Below are 13,204 nucleotides of genomic sequence, written 5' to 3' on the forward strand. Positions count from 1 at the left end.
CTGACTGGTATTAAATGAGCACTTAAAAGTCCATAAAGCCGTCAAAAAAGACATGTACATACATTTAAATTTGCACAGAAAGACCTGTCTACACCTATACAACATACAGAGTCCTTAACACCTAAAACACCTATGCCTTCATTATATACACTACACGCGCGCACGCGCACGCACGCACGCACGCACGCACGCGCACACACACACACACACACACACACACACACACACACACACACACACACACACACACACACACACACACACAGTAAAGCTCACACAACATTGGTTCGGCAGCATCCCAGCCAAAAACATGCACAGAAAATGGTGCAAGGCACACTGTTTACAGCACAGCTACATTTCTTAGAATTGCAGGGGCTTTTACTCTTGCAACCACATCTCATCATCTGTGATATGTAGTCTGGTGCCACTTTGACATTTTCTGGAACACTTATTGGTATCAGTGCTTTGTTGCATGGGTCTTTCTTCCATCCAAATGCTTCAGGAGATAGTTCAGGTGGAGTGTGAACCAATGTCCTCCACAATATTGCTTGAAAATGAACCCTTTTCACATTCTCAAGAAATGCCTCTGTTGTTGGTGGAAGAGCAGCCAGGTTAGGTGAAGATGAATTACCTTTCCCATTCTTTTTCCCCATACCACCAACCTTGTATGTGACATGCTGATACTGTCTGGAATGCCATAACATGCCGACACAAAGTTAATGGCCTCACTGGAAAGTAGGGCTGGTAACATTAACCAGAAATTAAATTCTCTAAATAAATGTGTCTTAAAATATGGTCTGAATATCGAATATATTCGAATATTATTATTTTTTTTTCCCGCTGAGAAAAATGAGCACTGGGCACAGAATAGGCCTAGACACTTTAGACAATGGGAAAAAGCAATTGCATATCGTTCCACCCGTTTATTTTATGCTGGAGATCGAATAGATACAATTAGTGTTAAAAACTCAAAGTGGGAAAGTAGACACACGGCACTAGCCAGGCTGTGCCCGCCCTGCAGTTGGTACGGGGGACCCAGATAGTCTTTCCCAACGGCACCCCCACGGATGCACGCTCCCTCTCTCTCACTCACCCACACCCACACATACACACTAGCGTCACCCAACCTCTCCAACTAAAATTTGGGCTGTACCTCGCTAGATTCCATTGCTGCTTTGACAAATTCCTTGATGCCCCCTGATTTGGTCTCGTGCATCTCGTGCCCAATTCGTGACTGCCTCTTGTTGCCTTATCTTAAAGGGACACTGTGTGAGATTTTTAGTTGTTTATTTCCAGAAGTCATGCTGCCCATTCACTAATGTTACCTTTTTCATGAATACTTACCATCACCATCAAATTCTAACTGTTCATTATGACTGGAAAAATTGCATTTTTCATACATGAAAACTGGGATCTTCTCCATGGTCCGCCATTTTGAATTTCCAAAAATAGCCATTTTTAGCTGCAAGAATGACTGTACTTGGACCATACTAGTTTATTACTTAGTAAACTTTCATGTAAAGATCAAATTTGGCAAAAGGCAGCCCAGTTTCAATGAGCAGCATAGTTGCAGTACCTTTTTTGACCATTTCCTGCACAGTGTCCCTTTAAGCCAGCATTTGTGGCGGACGGTGCAAAAAAAAATGTAAAGACCAGTCGCTTATCTGTAGCTACAAAAAAGCTATATTGCGACTTCATGGTGCTAACTCACACCTCGCCAGCTTCCATACCACTTTATCACTCGGCTCACTTTTATTCCGTGCATAGTTTGGAGTGGGGGTGTAGAGCTCCACGTTGTAAGTCATTCACGAGAGACGACAACTTCTTACAATGTGGTTCGAACAGCAATAAGAACTCAAATGTCAAAACAATCTGCACGAAGCTACTCTCTATCAAAGCAACTCGCCTTGCTTCCTTGTTGTGACATGTGACTGCAGCAGCTACACACAGGCCAGTAAGGGACGCACCATGGACACTTAGGAGAATCAATGCGCGCGCTGCCCTGCGCAATATATTTCGTAAATTATTCGAATATTCATTTTTGCGTTCGAATATACATATTTTTTCCATATTCGAATAATATTGGAATTTCGAATATTATTTTACCAGCCCTACTGGAAAGTTGTTGGAATGGTGCCAGCACATTACCAATTGATGTCAAGTGATATCCAGCTTTTAGGGTCTTGATAACAAAGCCTTTACCAATACCAAAATAGGATGCCGCAGTGTCACACCCTGATATGGCATGGGCTGGTAAAAGGTCAATTACAATGTCATTTTGTGGATTTACATTTTTAATTTTATCTCTTTCCATGTTAATACGACCACCACTGAAATTATGTACTTTGTAGGCAAACAAATAATCAGCCAAAAATTATGTAATTATTACTTACAATTTTTATTTTGTGTTACAACAGCACAGGAAGAGTAAATAGCAATGTATGAAATGGTGAAATTAGTAATCCTTTCTGGGTATGTCTGAGCTGACACCACCAATATTCGCCTAAATGTTACATATTTCTGCTTGACAAACAGCTAGTTATGTAATTGTCTAAAATTTATTTGGTACGAGGACACTTTCTCCACTTTGATGTGGCAGGCCTACCACCCAGAATGCTCTATGGTTAATCATAGTGCAGTTATGAAGCTGTCAAAAGCTTGCGGGCTATGGCTGCAGCGAAATCAACATGAAAGGGTTAATATCTGAAATTGGCACATCACCCACTCTTATCCTGATGGGTAAGTGTTGGACAACTACAAACAGCAAAACCAAACAACCCACTATGAGATATAAAGCCACCTTTGGCGAAATGTTGGCCTTTGTGTCTCCGACTTGGAAAATCAGGCTTTTTGGGTGAATGCCCCGCCCCCAAACATGCATGACCCCACCCCCACTGATGTCCATACCTCACCACCTGTTCTTATACACATCCTACCATGTAAACAAACACAAAATAAGTATGGTATAGGGTATTTGGTCAGCATAACATGAATTGAGAGCCAAACATTGTTGTAATCTATGGCTGCAGCACATCAAGCATAAAAGGCTCAATATCTGAAAATGCTCAAGGGATATCACCGGGCATCGTCTGGAATCTTAATAGGTACACCTTAAGCAACCACAAACTGCAAAGAAAAAAACTTTATCAGACGAAACTGGGTTCGGCTGATATTTGGCTTTTGGCTGCCGGACTACAACTTGGACTTTCCGAGTTTCATATAGGACAATGCATCTTGCTCTGCATCTGTAAACCATGGATTCATCTTTTGGACATTTTCAGGAGAATGGCTGTGTGCGTGTGTGTGTGTGTGTGTGTGTGTGTGTGTGTGTGTGTGTGTGTGTGTGTGTGTGTGTGCGTTGGTCGGTCAGTCGGTCGGTCGGTCGGTCGGTCTGTCTGTCTGTCGCTTTCTCTCTCTCTCTCTCTCTCTCTCTCTCTCTCTCTCTCTCTGGATAAATGTATGTAAGCCTGTGGTATGTTATTGTGTGATCCCTTGTTTAACATTTTTGCTTATTAAAATTTGTACACAAACTGGTGTTTTTATTGATAATGTTAGTTAATCAGAAGTTCTTCTCTGAGTACATAGTAACATATTCTGAATATCACTTCTTCATGCATTAGCTAATGCTATAGTACTCATTATCATGTCATGACCGCAGAATAAGGGGCAAAGATTCAGTAGTTAAGCGTAAAATCTTTTGTGAGTATATATTAACACACTTGGAATATCTCTTCTTTATACATTAACTAATGCCATAGTCATCATGACTTCTATTATGACTCCAAATATGTTGTTAAATAATACATTAATTAATCATTACTTAACACATTGAATACCGGCGGTGCTCACGGAATTATGTCGTAGAATACCAGCGTTCTAAGCCCTTTTTTACGTTTTTTTGTAGACTCACAGCTTATTATGTGATAGGGCCACTGAAATATGTTATGACTCGTTTGAAAGTGGAGACGCTGCCCTCTTAGTAGGTGAAAACTGTGTGTCTCTACGAGCTTTTATTGCCGAGTAAACCCACGCTAAACCGAAGTGGGTATCCATGGAATTCAGCTACAATCGGAGATATTGAGGTTTTTGTGAAGGGTGCGCTTCTTCAGAATGTGACGAGTTTGAAAGGGGATGAGTTGGTTTTAATCACAATTTGGTGCAAGGTTAGCTCTGACACATCTTCCTGCACGTCAAGACACACCTCCTGCTCCAAACCACTACGACACCGGCAAGCAATGCCCTTCGAAATCCACGTTTTTCACACAGACTGAACACAAGCTCTTTGCACACATGCAGAAGGTCGGACATTTGCTAAAATAGTTCCCGATGACTCCCGAAATAATAGCCCAACATTGACAACAAATCCCAATGATATGATGCTTAGATGTAGCCCATCCGATCCATATGTAGCCATCTATGCTAGCTTCTGGCTTTTCACATACAGGAAGACAGTTCAACATAGGGGTGAATAATCAAATAAACTTATCTGGTTGGCGATCAAACTTCTAAATCGGAGCGCATTACTCCAATTACAATTCGGGTGCCATTTTGATCCAAGGAGCTGGTAAAGGTCTAGGTAGCAAGCCCAGAAAGTTCAAGATACTCCTGGCACGATATACAATGGTCTCTGTGTTTACCTATTGCGTGAAGTCAGACACAATACACGCTACCGATCGTAGGCTACTAGGGAAACAACAACATAGCACGATTCACGAATACGGCAGCACACCTCCTGCTCTGTCACACTACGACACCAGCAATCGATGCCCTTTGAAATCCCCGTTTTTCACGTGGACTGATCACAAACTCTTTGCACACATGCAGAGGGTGAGACATTTGCTAAAATAGCTCCCGATGACTCCCGAAATAATAGCCCAACATTGACAACAAATCCAAATGATATGATGCTTAGATGTAGCCTAGCCCATCCGATCCGAATCATATGCGGTGGCAGATGGACACTCCCAACTGAGATCGCTCCCGGACGTGTAGTCCCAGGTGTTTCTATCACTCCCGGACGTGTAGTCCCACCCGGATCGATAGTCTGGCTAGTGGGAGCGAGCCGACAGGGGAGCGTCCTGCGTTGGGAGCGACAATCAGGGAATCATGATATGTAGCCATGCTAGCTTCTGGCTTCTCACATACAGGAAGACACAGAAACTTATCTTTTTGGCGATCAAACGTCCAAATCGGAGCGCATTACTGCAATCACATATCGGGTGCCATTTGGATCCAAGGATCTGGTAAAGGTCTAGCAAGTCCAGAAAGTTCAAGATACTCCAGGCACTATACAATGGTGTCTATTGCGTGAAGTCAGAGACAACACATGCTACAGTGACCGTACTAGGGAAATCAATGCAGGCAGCGCGATAGGCGACATGGGTTGGCATCCAGACATCTTGGTAAGTTAAATTAAAATATCCAAATCATAACACTCAAACATCATAACAATCAAACAACTTTGGACTGCAAATGTTGTCATTTATGTCCATCACAGAGCTACCAAAATCATATATATTGTCCATTGAAGGGTGTAGATTCAAAATATGATATTTAAATGCAAAAACGTATTTTTGCGTTTTGGTATACAACGCATGGGCGTGAAAAACGCATTATTACGTCGTCGGTACTCAATGTGTTAAGATATGACCTCATACAGAAAAATATTACTTGTGTGGTGCTGGTTACAAGATCATCTTAGACGAAGGCCTACCCAATAATACACCCCCCCCTCCCCTTTCAACAAGGAGACCTTGACACATGGGACATAATATGATATAGCTTGTATATTAATATTACAAATGACTGCGGCTGGTCACAAGAATGTGAAGTGGGAAATGATCTCTGGCCAGAGTGGGGTAAGGTGAGCCACGGGGTAAGGTGAGCCACCCCCTTTTTCTCGAAAAAGGTGAATACATTTTAACATGTCACCACATTCTAAGGTGGTGGAAATCCTTTTCTAACACCTGTGAAAAAGTGAAGCATGTACCAAATTTGGCAAGAGATATATGTGAAAATGTGTTTTTTTGCTCTTTAAGTGAATTCAATGTATATTCAAAACATGGATGATTTAGAGAAAACAAAAATAGAACAATTTCTGGTCTCATCATGTATGAAATGTTACGTAATAAGCTACTATATGAGTGATATTTTCAGTCTTTTTGCACTTGTATGATAATTTTATGAGCATTTATTTACATAATTTTGGCATGGGGTAAGGTGAGCCTTTTGAGATGGGGTAAGATGAGCCGCTTATCCTAATGGGATGCATAATGGTTGAAAAACATGTTATGATATTTCAGCATAATCAGATAATTTCTTTCATATCATACCCAGGTGAGTTGAGATTAATGACTTTATGCATGTTTCAGCCAATTCAAACAATAATATTAACTTTTTTTCTACATTTCACTCTGCATTGTTCGCCATTGTATTCAAACAAAGCTGTAAGGGCCCACAATATGTATTTTTTGGCATAGTTCTGTTGCTTTAGTTGTTTTATTTCATAGATTCATTAGTTACATTTGTTATAATAAATAAAACTTGTTTAGCTGAGATTTTTGCCTGGGCTCAATTTACCCCAAGCAGTGGCTCACCATACCCCATAACAAGGGGTAAGATGAGCCACTGGAAAAAATATTTTTAAAAGGCAATATCATTTTAACCATGACAGTTTATCAATTAGTTTTTGCTCTAATAGTATCAGGACACTTTGAAATTTGGTATGATGTGAAAATGTTAACCGAATACGCCTTCATCGCTTAGCTGTGACGAAAAATGTAAAAAGTGGCTCATCTTACCCCAGTCTCCCCACGATCTGGCATTGTTACAGCAGTGTTAATACACAATATATTAACAGTTGGACACATGATATATTAACAGCAGTGTTATCAGCAGTGTTAATACATGGTATATTAACACTTGGAACTCACACCATGAATTCACCTTTGATTTGCACAATTAGTTAATAGTGGGTCATTATGATTCCAAGCAGGACTCCATTCTCATTACTAGTATACTAACCATCAATGCATACATAGGTCATGTGTTAATTAACTATAAATCATACATTACTTCCAGCATAATTCCAATAGTATTCATGTACCCTTATTGTAAAGTGTTACCCACAGCTCCTCCTACCCTCCACACTCACTGATCCCAGGTCAGTTCCCAGGACCCCACACCAGCACACAGCCCCCACGCACAGTATATAGCACACACAAGATCACACTGCTACTCCTGCTCCCCGCTTGCTGATCCCTTACGAAAATGGACCATGGTTTATTATGGTATTACTACGATTATCATGGTTCTGCCATGGTATGTCATGGTTACTCTATGTACTCTGAACCTACCATAATTGTACTATGGATTACTATGGTATTACTGTGATTTTTATGTAGTAACATGGTTCTACCATGGTATTTCATGATTACTCTACCCTTACGAAAATCGACCATGGTTGTAATGCAGTAACCATGGTTTTACTACCACATTTCATGGTGATTCCAAGTACTATCAACCAACCATAGTTCTAGTAGAGTAGCTGTCATAGTTGTAGCCCTTACAAAGATTAACCATGGTTCTACTATGAAAACGGTTTTACCATAGATTTAACCATGGTTTTTAGTGTAACCATGACAACCATGGTTTGTGACTATGGTTTAACTTATGGTATAACCATAGTATACTCGGTAACACTTTACTTTACGGATCGCTAATAAGGTGTTAATTTCATACTAATTTCTCAGTAATTTCAGTCTAATTTTATGGTAATAACTGCTTGTTATTAGTAATAACAGCAAAATAACCATATGGTTTCCAGTGCAATTACACTATAATTTCTCATTAATAACAGCAAAAATAACCATACAGTTTCCAGTGCAATTATGCTGTAGTTTCTAGTTAATAGTAGGCTAATGGAAACAGCTACTGTGTCATCATAGTAGTTAGGTGGTAGGTATGCCAGTAACTAAACGGTATCAGCCGAAGTAGTTTCATACTAATTAGGCTACATCAGGGCCGTAATGTGCAATACTTCCTCTTCCTATGTTATTGCATAGAAACGACCACCCAAGCATCCTTGTATTATTTCTGCTTAATTACCTTGTAAACAATTGAGTAGTTATATGGAAATAAGATAGAATCAGGGCCGTAAAATGCATTATCACCTATTCCACTCAATTTTATGGAAATTACATATTTTCATGGTCTTAAAATGTCTTATTTCTTATTTCCACTCAATTACTTAGTTATTACCATTTTTAATACAATATAGACTAGCCTACTATGAAGTGATTCAAGTACACAGACAAACACATTGTGTGCAAAACTTTATTTATTTTTCCAATCAGTTATGAGATCCATGTTCACTGATGTGAGGTTGTCAATCTGCCACCATCCAGAGGAAGTCCTGTGAACACAAACAAACAAACAGAGAAGTCAACTGCAAGACCGGTTTCACCACGTTTATTTTTTTATGTTTTATGTTTTATCAATTCACCATCGCTAAATTTGCTTCTGAAATGCAGTACCATGTTAAATGCACGTTGTAAATCTTCCTCAGGCTGACATCGTTGCTGATTTACAAAGGCAAACTCTAGCTAGCACCTAGCTTCAGTCATTGAAAACATGGTGGGCAGAGCTAGCTAGTGGTTTCCATTGTAAAGGTACTTCTGTATGCCGTTTCATTTCCAGAACAAACATAAACCTAACACTAACTCATAAAACATGTTTGCATAAGGCTAAAGTAATTCGACGATTGAAGGTGGATGAAATCAACATCAAGACCATTTTAGCTCACCTTGAAAGTTACCCTGGTTGCTGCCTGCGTGCGAAAGCACTGTGTGGTGCGTCTCAAACTCCACCCTTGTGTGTCAGGGTACTCAATTGAACAACGTCAGCGTCTCTGAGCCATACTGCAAGCAGAGCGGGCAGCGTACAACTAGAACGAGTGTGCTTGAAGTACAGAAGTATACTAATTGAGACGCTTCTGTTCTGCAGTAACCAAACTTTCGTTGCCTAGCAACAACAGGACTCGCCGCCACCGCGAGCTAGTTCAACTTCAGTGCAGCAGAGCCAGGCAAGGTAAGCTTCCCGACAACGAACTTTTAATGTAGTTCTAGCTTTAACCTGCTTTCATTTTGTCTCTGAGCATTGAAGGATTCTAACTGTATACACTGCAAACACGTCTTATCAGCCGTGTTTGTGCTGAAATGGCATAGCCTACAGAGGTACATGGAAACCACTAGTTCTAGCTAGCTCTGCCCACCATGTTTTCAATGACTGAAGCTAGGTGCTAGCTAGAGTTTGCCTTTGTAAATCAGCAACGATGTCAGCCTGAGGAAGATTTACAACGTGCATTTAACATGGTACTGCATTTCAGAAGCAAATTTAGCGATGGTGAATTGATAAAACATAAAACATAAAAAAATAAACGTGGTGAAACCGGTCTTGCAGTTGACTTCTCTGTTTGTTTGTTTGTGTTCACAGGACTTCCTCTGGATGGTGGCAGATTGACAACCTCACATCAGTGAACATGAATCTCATAACTGATTGGAAAAATAAATAAAGTTTTGCACACAATGTGTTTGTCTGTGTACTTGAATCACTTCATAGTAGGCTAGTCTATATTGTATTAAAAATGATAATAACTAAGTAATTGAGTGGAAATAAGAAATAAGACATTTTAAGACCATGAAAATATGTAATTTCCATAAAATTGAGTGGAATAGGTGATAATGCATTTTACGGCCCTGATTCTATCTTATTTCCATATAACTACTCAATTGTTTACAAGGTAATTAAGCAGAAATAATACAAGGATGCTTGGGTGGTCGTTTCTATGCAATAACATAGGAAGAGGAAATATTGCACATTACGGCCCTGATGTAGCCTAATTAGTATGAAACTACTTCGGCTGATACCGTTTAGTTACTGGCATACCTACCACCTAACTACTATGATGACACAGTAGCTGTTTCCATTAGCCTACTATTAACTAGAAACTACAGCATAATTTCACTGGAAACTGTATGGTTATTTTTGCTGTTATTAATGAGAAATTATAGTGTAATTGCACTGGAAACCATATGGTTATTTTGCTGTTATTACTAATAACAAGCAGTTATTACCATAAAATTAGACTGAAATTACTGAGAAATTAGTATGAAATTAACACCTTATTAGCGATCCGTAAAGTAAAGTGTAACCGTATACTCTTTACCATAAACCATGGTTCCCCCCAAACCATGTTTTATTTTAACCATGGTGGGGGGAAGGGGTACATGGTTAAACCATAGTCACGAACTATGGTTTTCTTGGTTACTCAAGAAAACACGAAAACCCTGAATAGCTTGCGCGCGCAAACACACACACACACACACACACACACACACACACACACACACACACACACACACACACACACACACACACACACACACCGGACCTGGGTGACACAGTGACAGGACAGGTACAGTAGCTCTTTAAAATGCAGGAGGTGATTGTGTTTGGTCTAGAGCCCTGAGTCACGGTGTCTGATGTCACTGCCGTTAACTAGCTCAGCCTCCTCCACTGGCGCCTACTGTTTGCTGCCACCTTACCGACTTACTTACAGATACCCATCTGTCTCACGGTGACTAAGAAGGGATAGGATGTGGAGGAGGGAAGAAATACAGTATCCCCCTATGCATTGCAGACACACACACATGCACAGGTGCACACACACGGTCGTGCGCACAAACACACATACACCTGTGCATGCACACACACATGCACGCGCACACACATACGCCCGTGCGCCGCGCACGCACGTACACACGCGCACGCACACACACACACACACACACACACACACACACACACACACACACACACACACACACACACACACACACACACACACACACACACACACACACATATGAATACTGTACAGGTGAACAAGTGCATCATTACCGTTAATTCAACTTCGTAGGGGTGAACGGCAGTATCATGCAGTAAATGTCAGTAAAAAGAAGGTTGGATGAGAGAGAGAGAGAGAGAGAGAGAGAGAGAGAGAGAGAGAGAGAGAGAGAGGGAGAGACAGAGAGAGAGAGAGAGAGAGAGAGAGGGGGGAGCGGGCAAAAGAAAGAAAGAGAATGACAGAAAGAGAGAGAATGAGAGGAGAGGGTACACGAGGAAAGAAAGAGAGAGAAAGAAAGAAAGAAAAAAAGACAGAGAACGAGAGAAAGAAAGAAATGGAGAGAAAGAGAGTGAGATGTGGGTGAACGAGAAGAGAGCAGGCAGGGTGATTTGAGTTGAGATGAGCTGAGTGGAGTGAAGTTGAGTTGGGCTTGGTGAGGAGAGGAAGGGAGGCGTTGACCGCGTCTTGAACCACAGCTGTCTGTCAGCAGGCCTGCCATCTCCTTTGTCAGTGTGCCGCTGCCACTGTTGTTTGGCCGTTTGATTAGCGAGTATTGTTGACGTGAATAGCAGTGCCGCCGGCACTTCTGTGTGTGGAGGAGCAGCACTTTGGCATTTTTTCTCACACTGGAGCATTATGTACTGTGTGTGTGTTTGAGCTGGTGTGTGTGTGTGTGTTTGTGTGTTTGTGTGTGTGTGTGTGTGTGTGTGTGTGTGTGTGTGTGTGTGTGTGTGTGTGTGTGTGTGTGTGTGTGTGTGTGTGTGTGTGTGTGTGTGCGAACGTGTGTGTGTGTGTGTGTGTGTGCGTGCGTGCGTGTGTGTGTGTGTGTGTGTGTGTGTTCAGGGGTGGAGCTATAGGAGTGGCAAGCAGGGCATTTGCCCCTGGGCCCAGGGCCCTCTTGTATTGGTGGCAAATGCCACTGGGGGGCCTATAATGACCTTAGCAGGCTGTATGGGGGCCCTATCAGTGTTTTTCCCTGGGGGCATGTGTGCAATTGTTCTGCCACTGTGTGTGTGTGTGTGTGTGTGTTTGTGTGCATCCGTGTACGCGTGTGCAATTGTGTGTCCTGACTTGATCTAAAACTCTTATTTCAACCAAGCGAGAAATTTGCTTGTAGTACATTGCAATGACTCACGATCCTGATCATGACTCATGATCTCACAGATACTTGGGTGCTACGTTACGTAGTTGTCCACCCTGTCACTTGCAGTAGGTCTGCACCGACTTTCTTACAGTAGCAGCTACTTTCATACACCTATAAATATGATATATGTACGTGTATGTATTTCATATGTAGACACATTATATACAAATTGCTGACCTAAACATTTATTGTATTTTCCACAATAAATTTCTGTAAAATGATAAGTGCATATATACATGTATAGTATGTACTTGCAGTATATCATTGAAACATGCTTGAGGCCAGTAGAGTTACGGGCAATATAATTTGCATTTTAGAGTGCTTGCGTATGTGGTTATTGAGCTTTTTTCTTTTTTTTTTACAGACCTGTTGAAACTACAGCAGGCAGTCGGTGCTATGGAGGAGGAGCTAAAGAGGCAGGAGACGGACCTGTCTTCATCCCAGCAGCAAATCAGAAGCCTCCGGGAGTTGACTGACAGGCAGGAGGCGGAGCTTGAGCGCACCCAGGAGGCCCACACAAACGTGCAGAGTATGTGTCACACTGAACTAGCATTGCACACACACACACACACACACACACACACACACACACACACACACACACACACACACACACACACACACACACACACACACACACACACACACACACACACACACACACACACACACATTTTACGTACTTTATTTGATTCCACATTACAAGTTAATATCAATAGGAACCAAATATGATGAATAATCCAACAGCTATTTTGACCAACAGACACATCTTGTTATGGGAATGCAAACACACACACAGACCCAGACAAACACACACACACACACACACACAAACCCAGACAGACAAACACACACACACACACACACACACACACACACACACACACACACACACACACACACACACACACACACACACACACACACACACACACACACACACACACACACACACACACACACACACACACACACTCACGTCATGCTTAGGGGAAATACTGTTTAGCTTACTCAGCCCATTGTCAGCCATTTGAGCTATTGCCAATAAATTCAAATGACATACGGTACATTTCAGTTTTACTGGTTGGCAAATGCCTAGCCCACCATGCGTAGCAGCTCAGTACCGTACCAGCAACATAATATGCATACATTAT

The 13,204-nt window shown here is 41.5% G+C and overlaps 1 protein-coding gene and 1 long non-coding RNA gene across 2 annotated transcripts in view; one reads left to right on the forward strand and one right to left on the reverse strand.

Annotated features, from left to right (window-relative positions):
• lekr1 (leucine, glutamate and lysine rich 1) overlaps window positions 1-13,204 on the forward strand; it is a 167,091-nt gene that overhangs the window by 80,536 nt on the left and 73,351 nt on the right. The window contains exon 6 of the mRNA XM_063205317.1: window positions 12,415-12,579. Coding sequence (XP_063061387.1) covers window positions 12,415-12,579 — 165 coding nt within the window. The remainder of the gene's footprint in view (window positions 1-12,414; window positions 12,580-13,204) is intronic.
• Window positions 7,993-9,572, reverse strand: LOC134454364 (uncharacterized). The gene is made up of 2 exons (XR_010035826.1): window positions 8,804-9,572; window positions 7,993-8,413 (listed from the first exon to the last, which is right to left on the reverse strand). It is a non-coding gene; the product is annotated as an uncharacterized LOC134454364 (long non-coding RNA).

This window comes from Engraulis encrasicolus, chromosome 8, assembly GCF_034702125.1.
Source record: "Engraulis encrasicolus isolate BLACKSEA-1 chromosome 8, IST_EnEncr_1.0, whole genome shotgun sequence".
Taxonomy (NCBI): domain Eukaryota; kingdom Metazoa; phylum Chordata; class Actinopteri; order Clupeiformes; family Engraulidae; genus Engraulis; species Engraulis encrasicolus.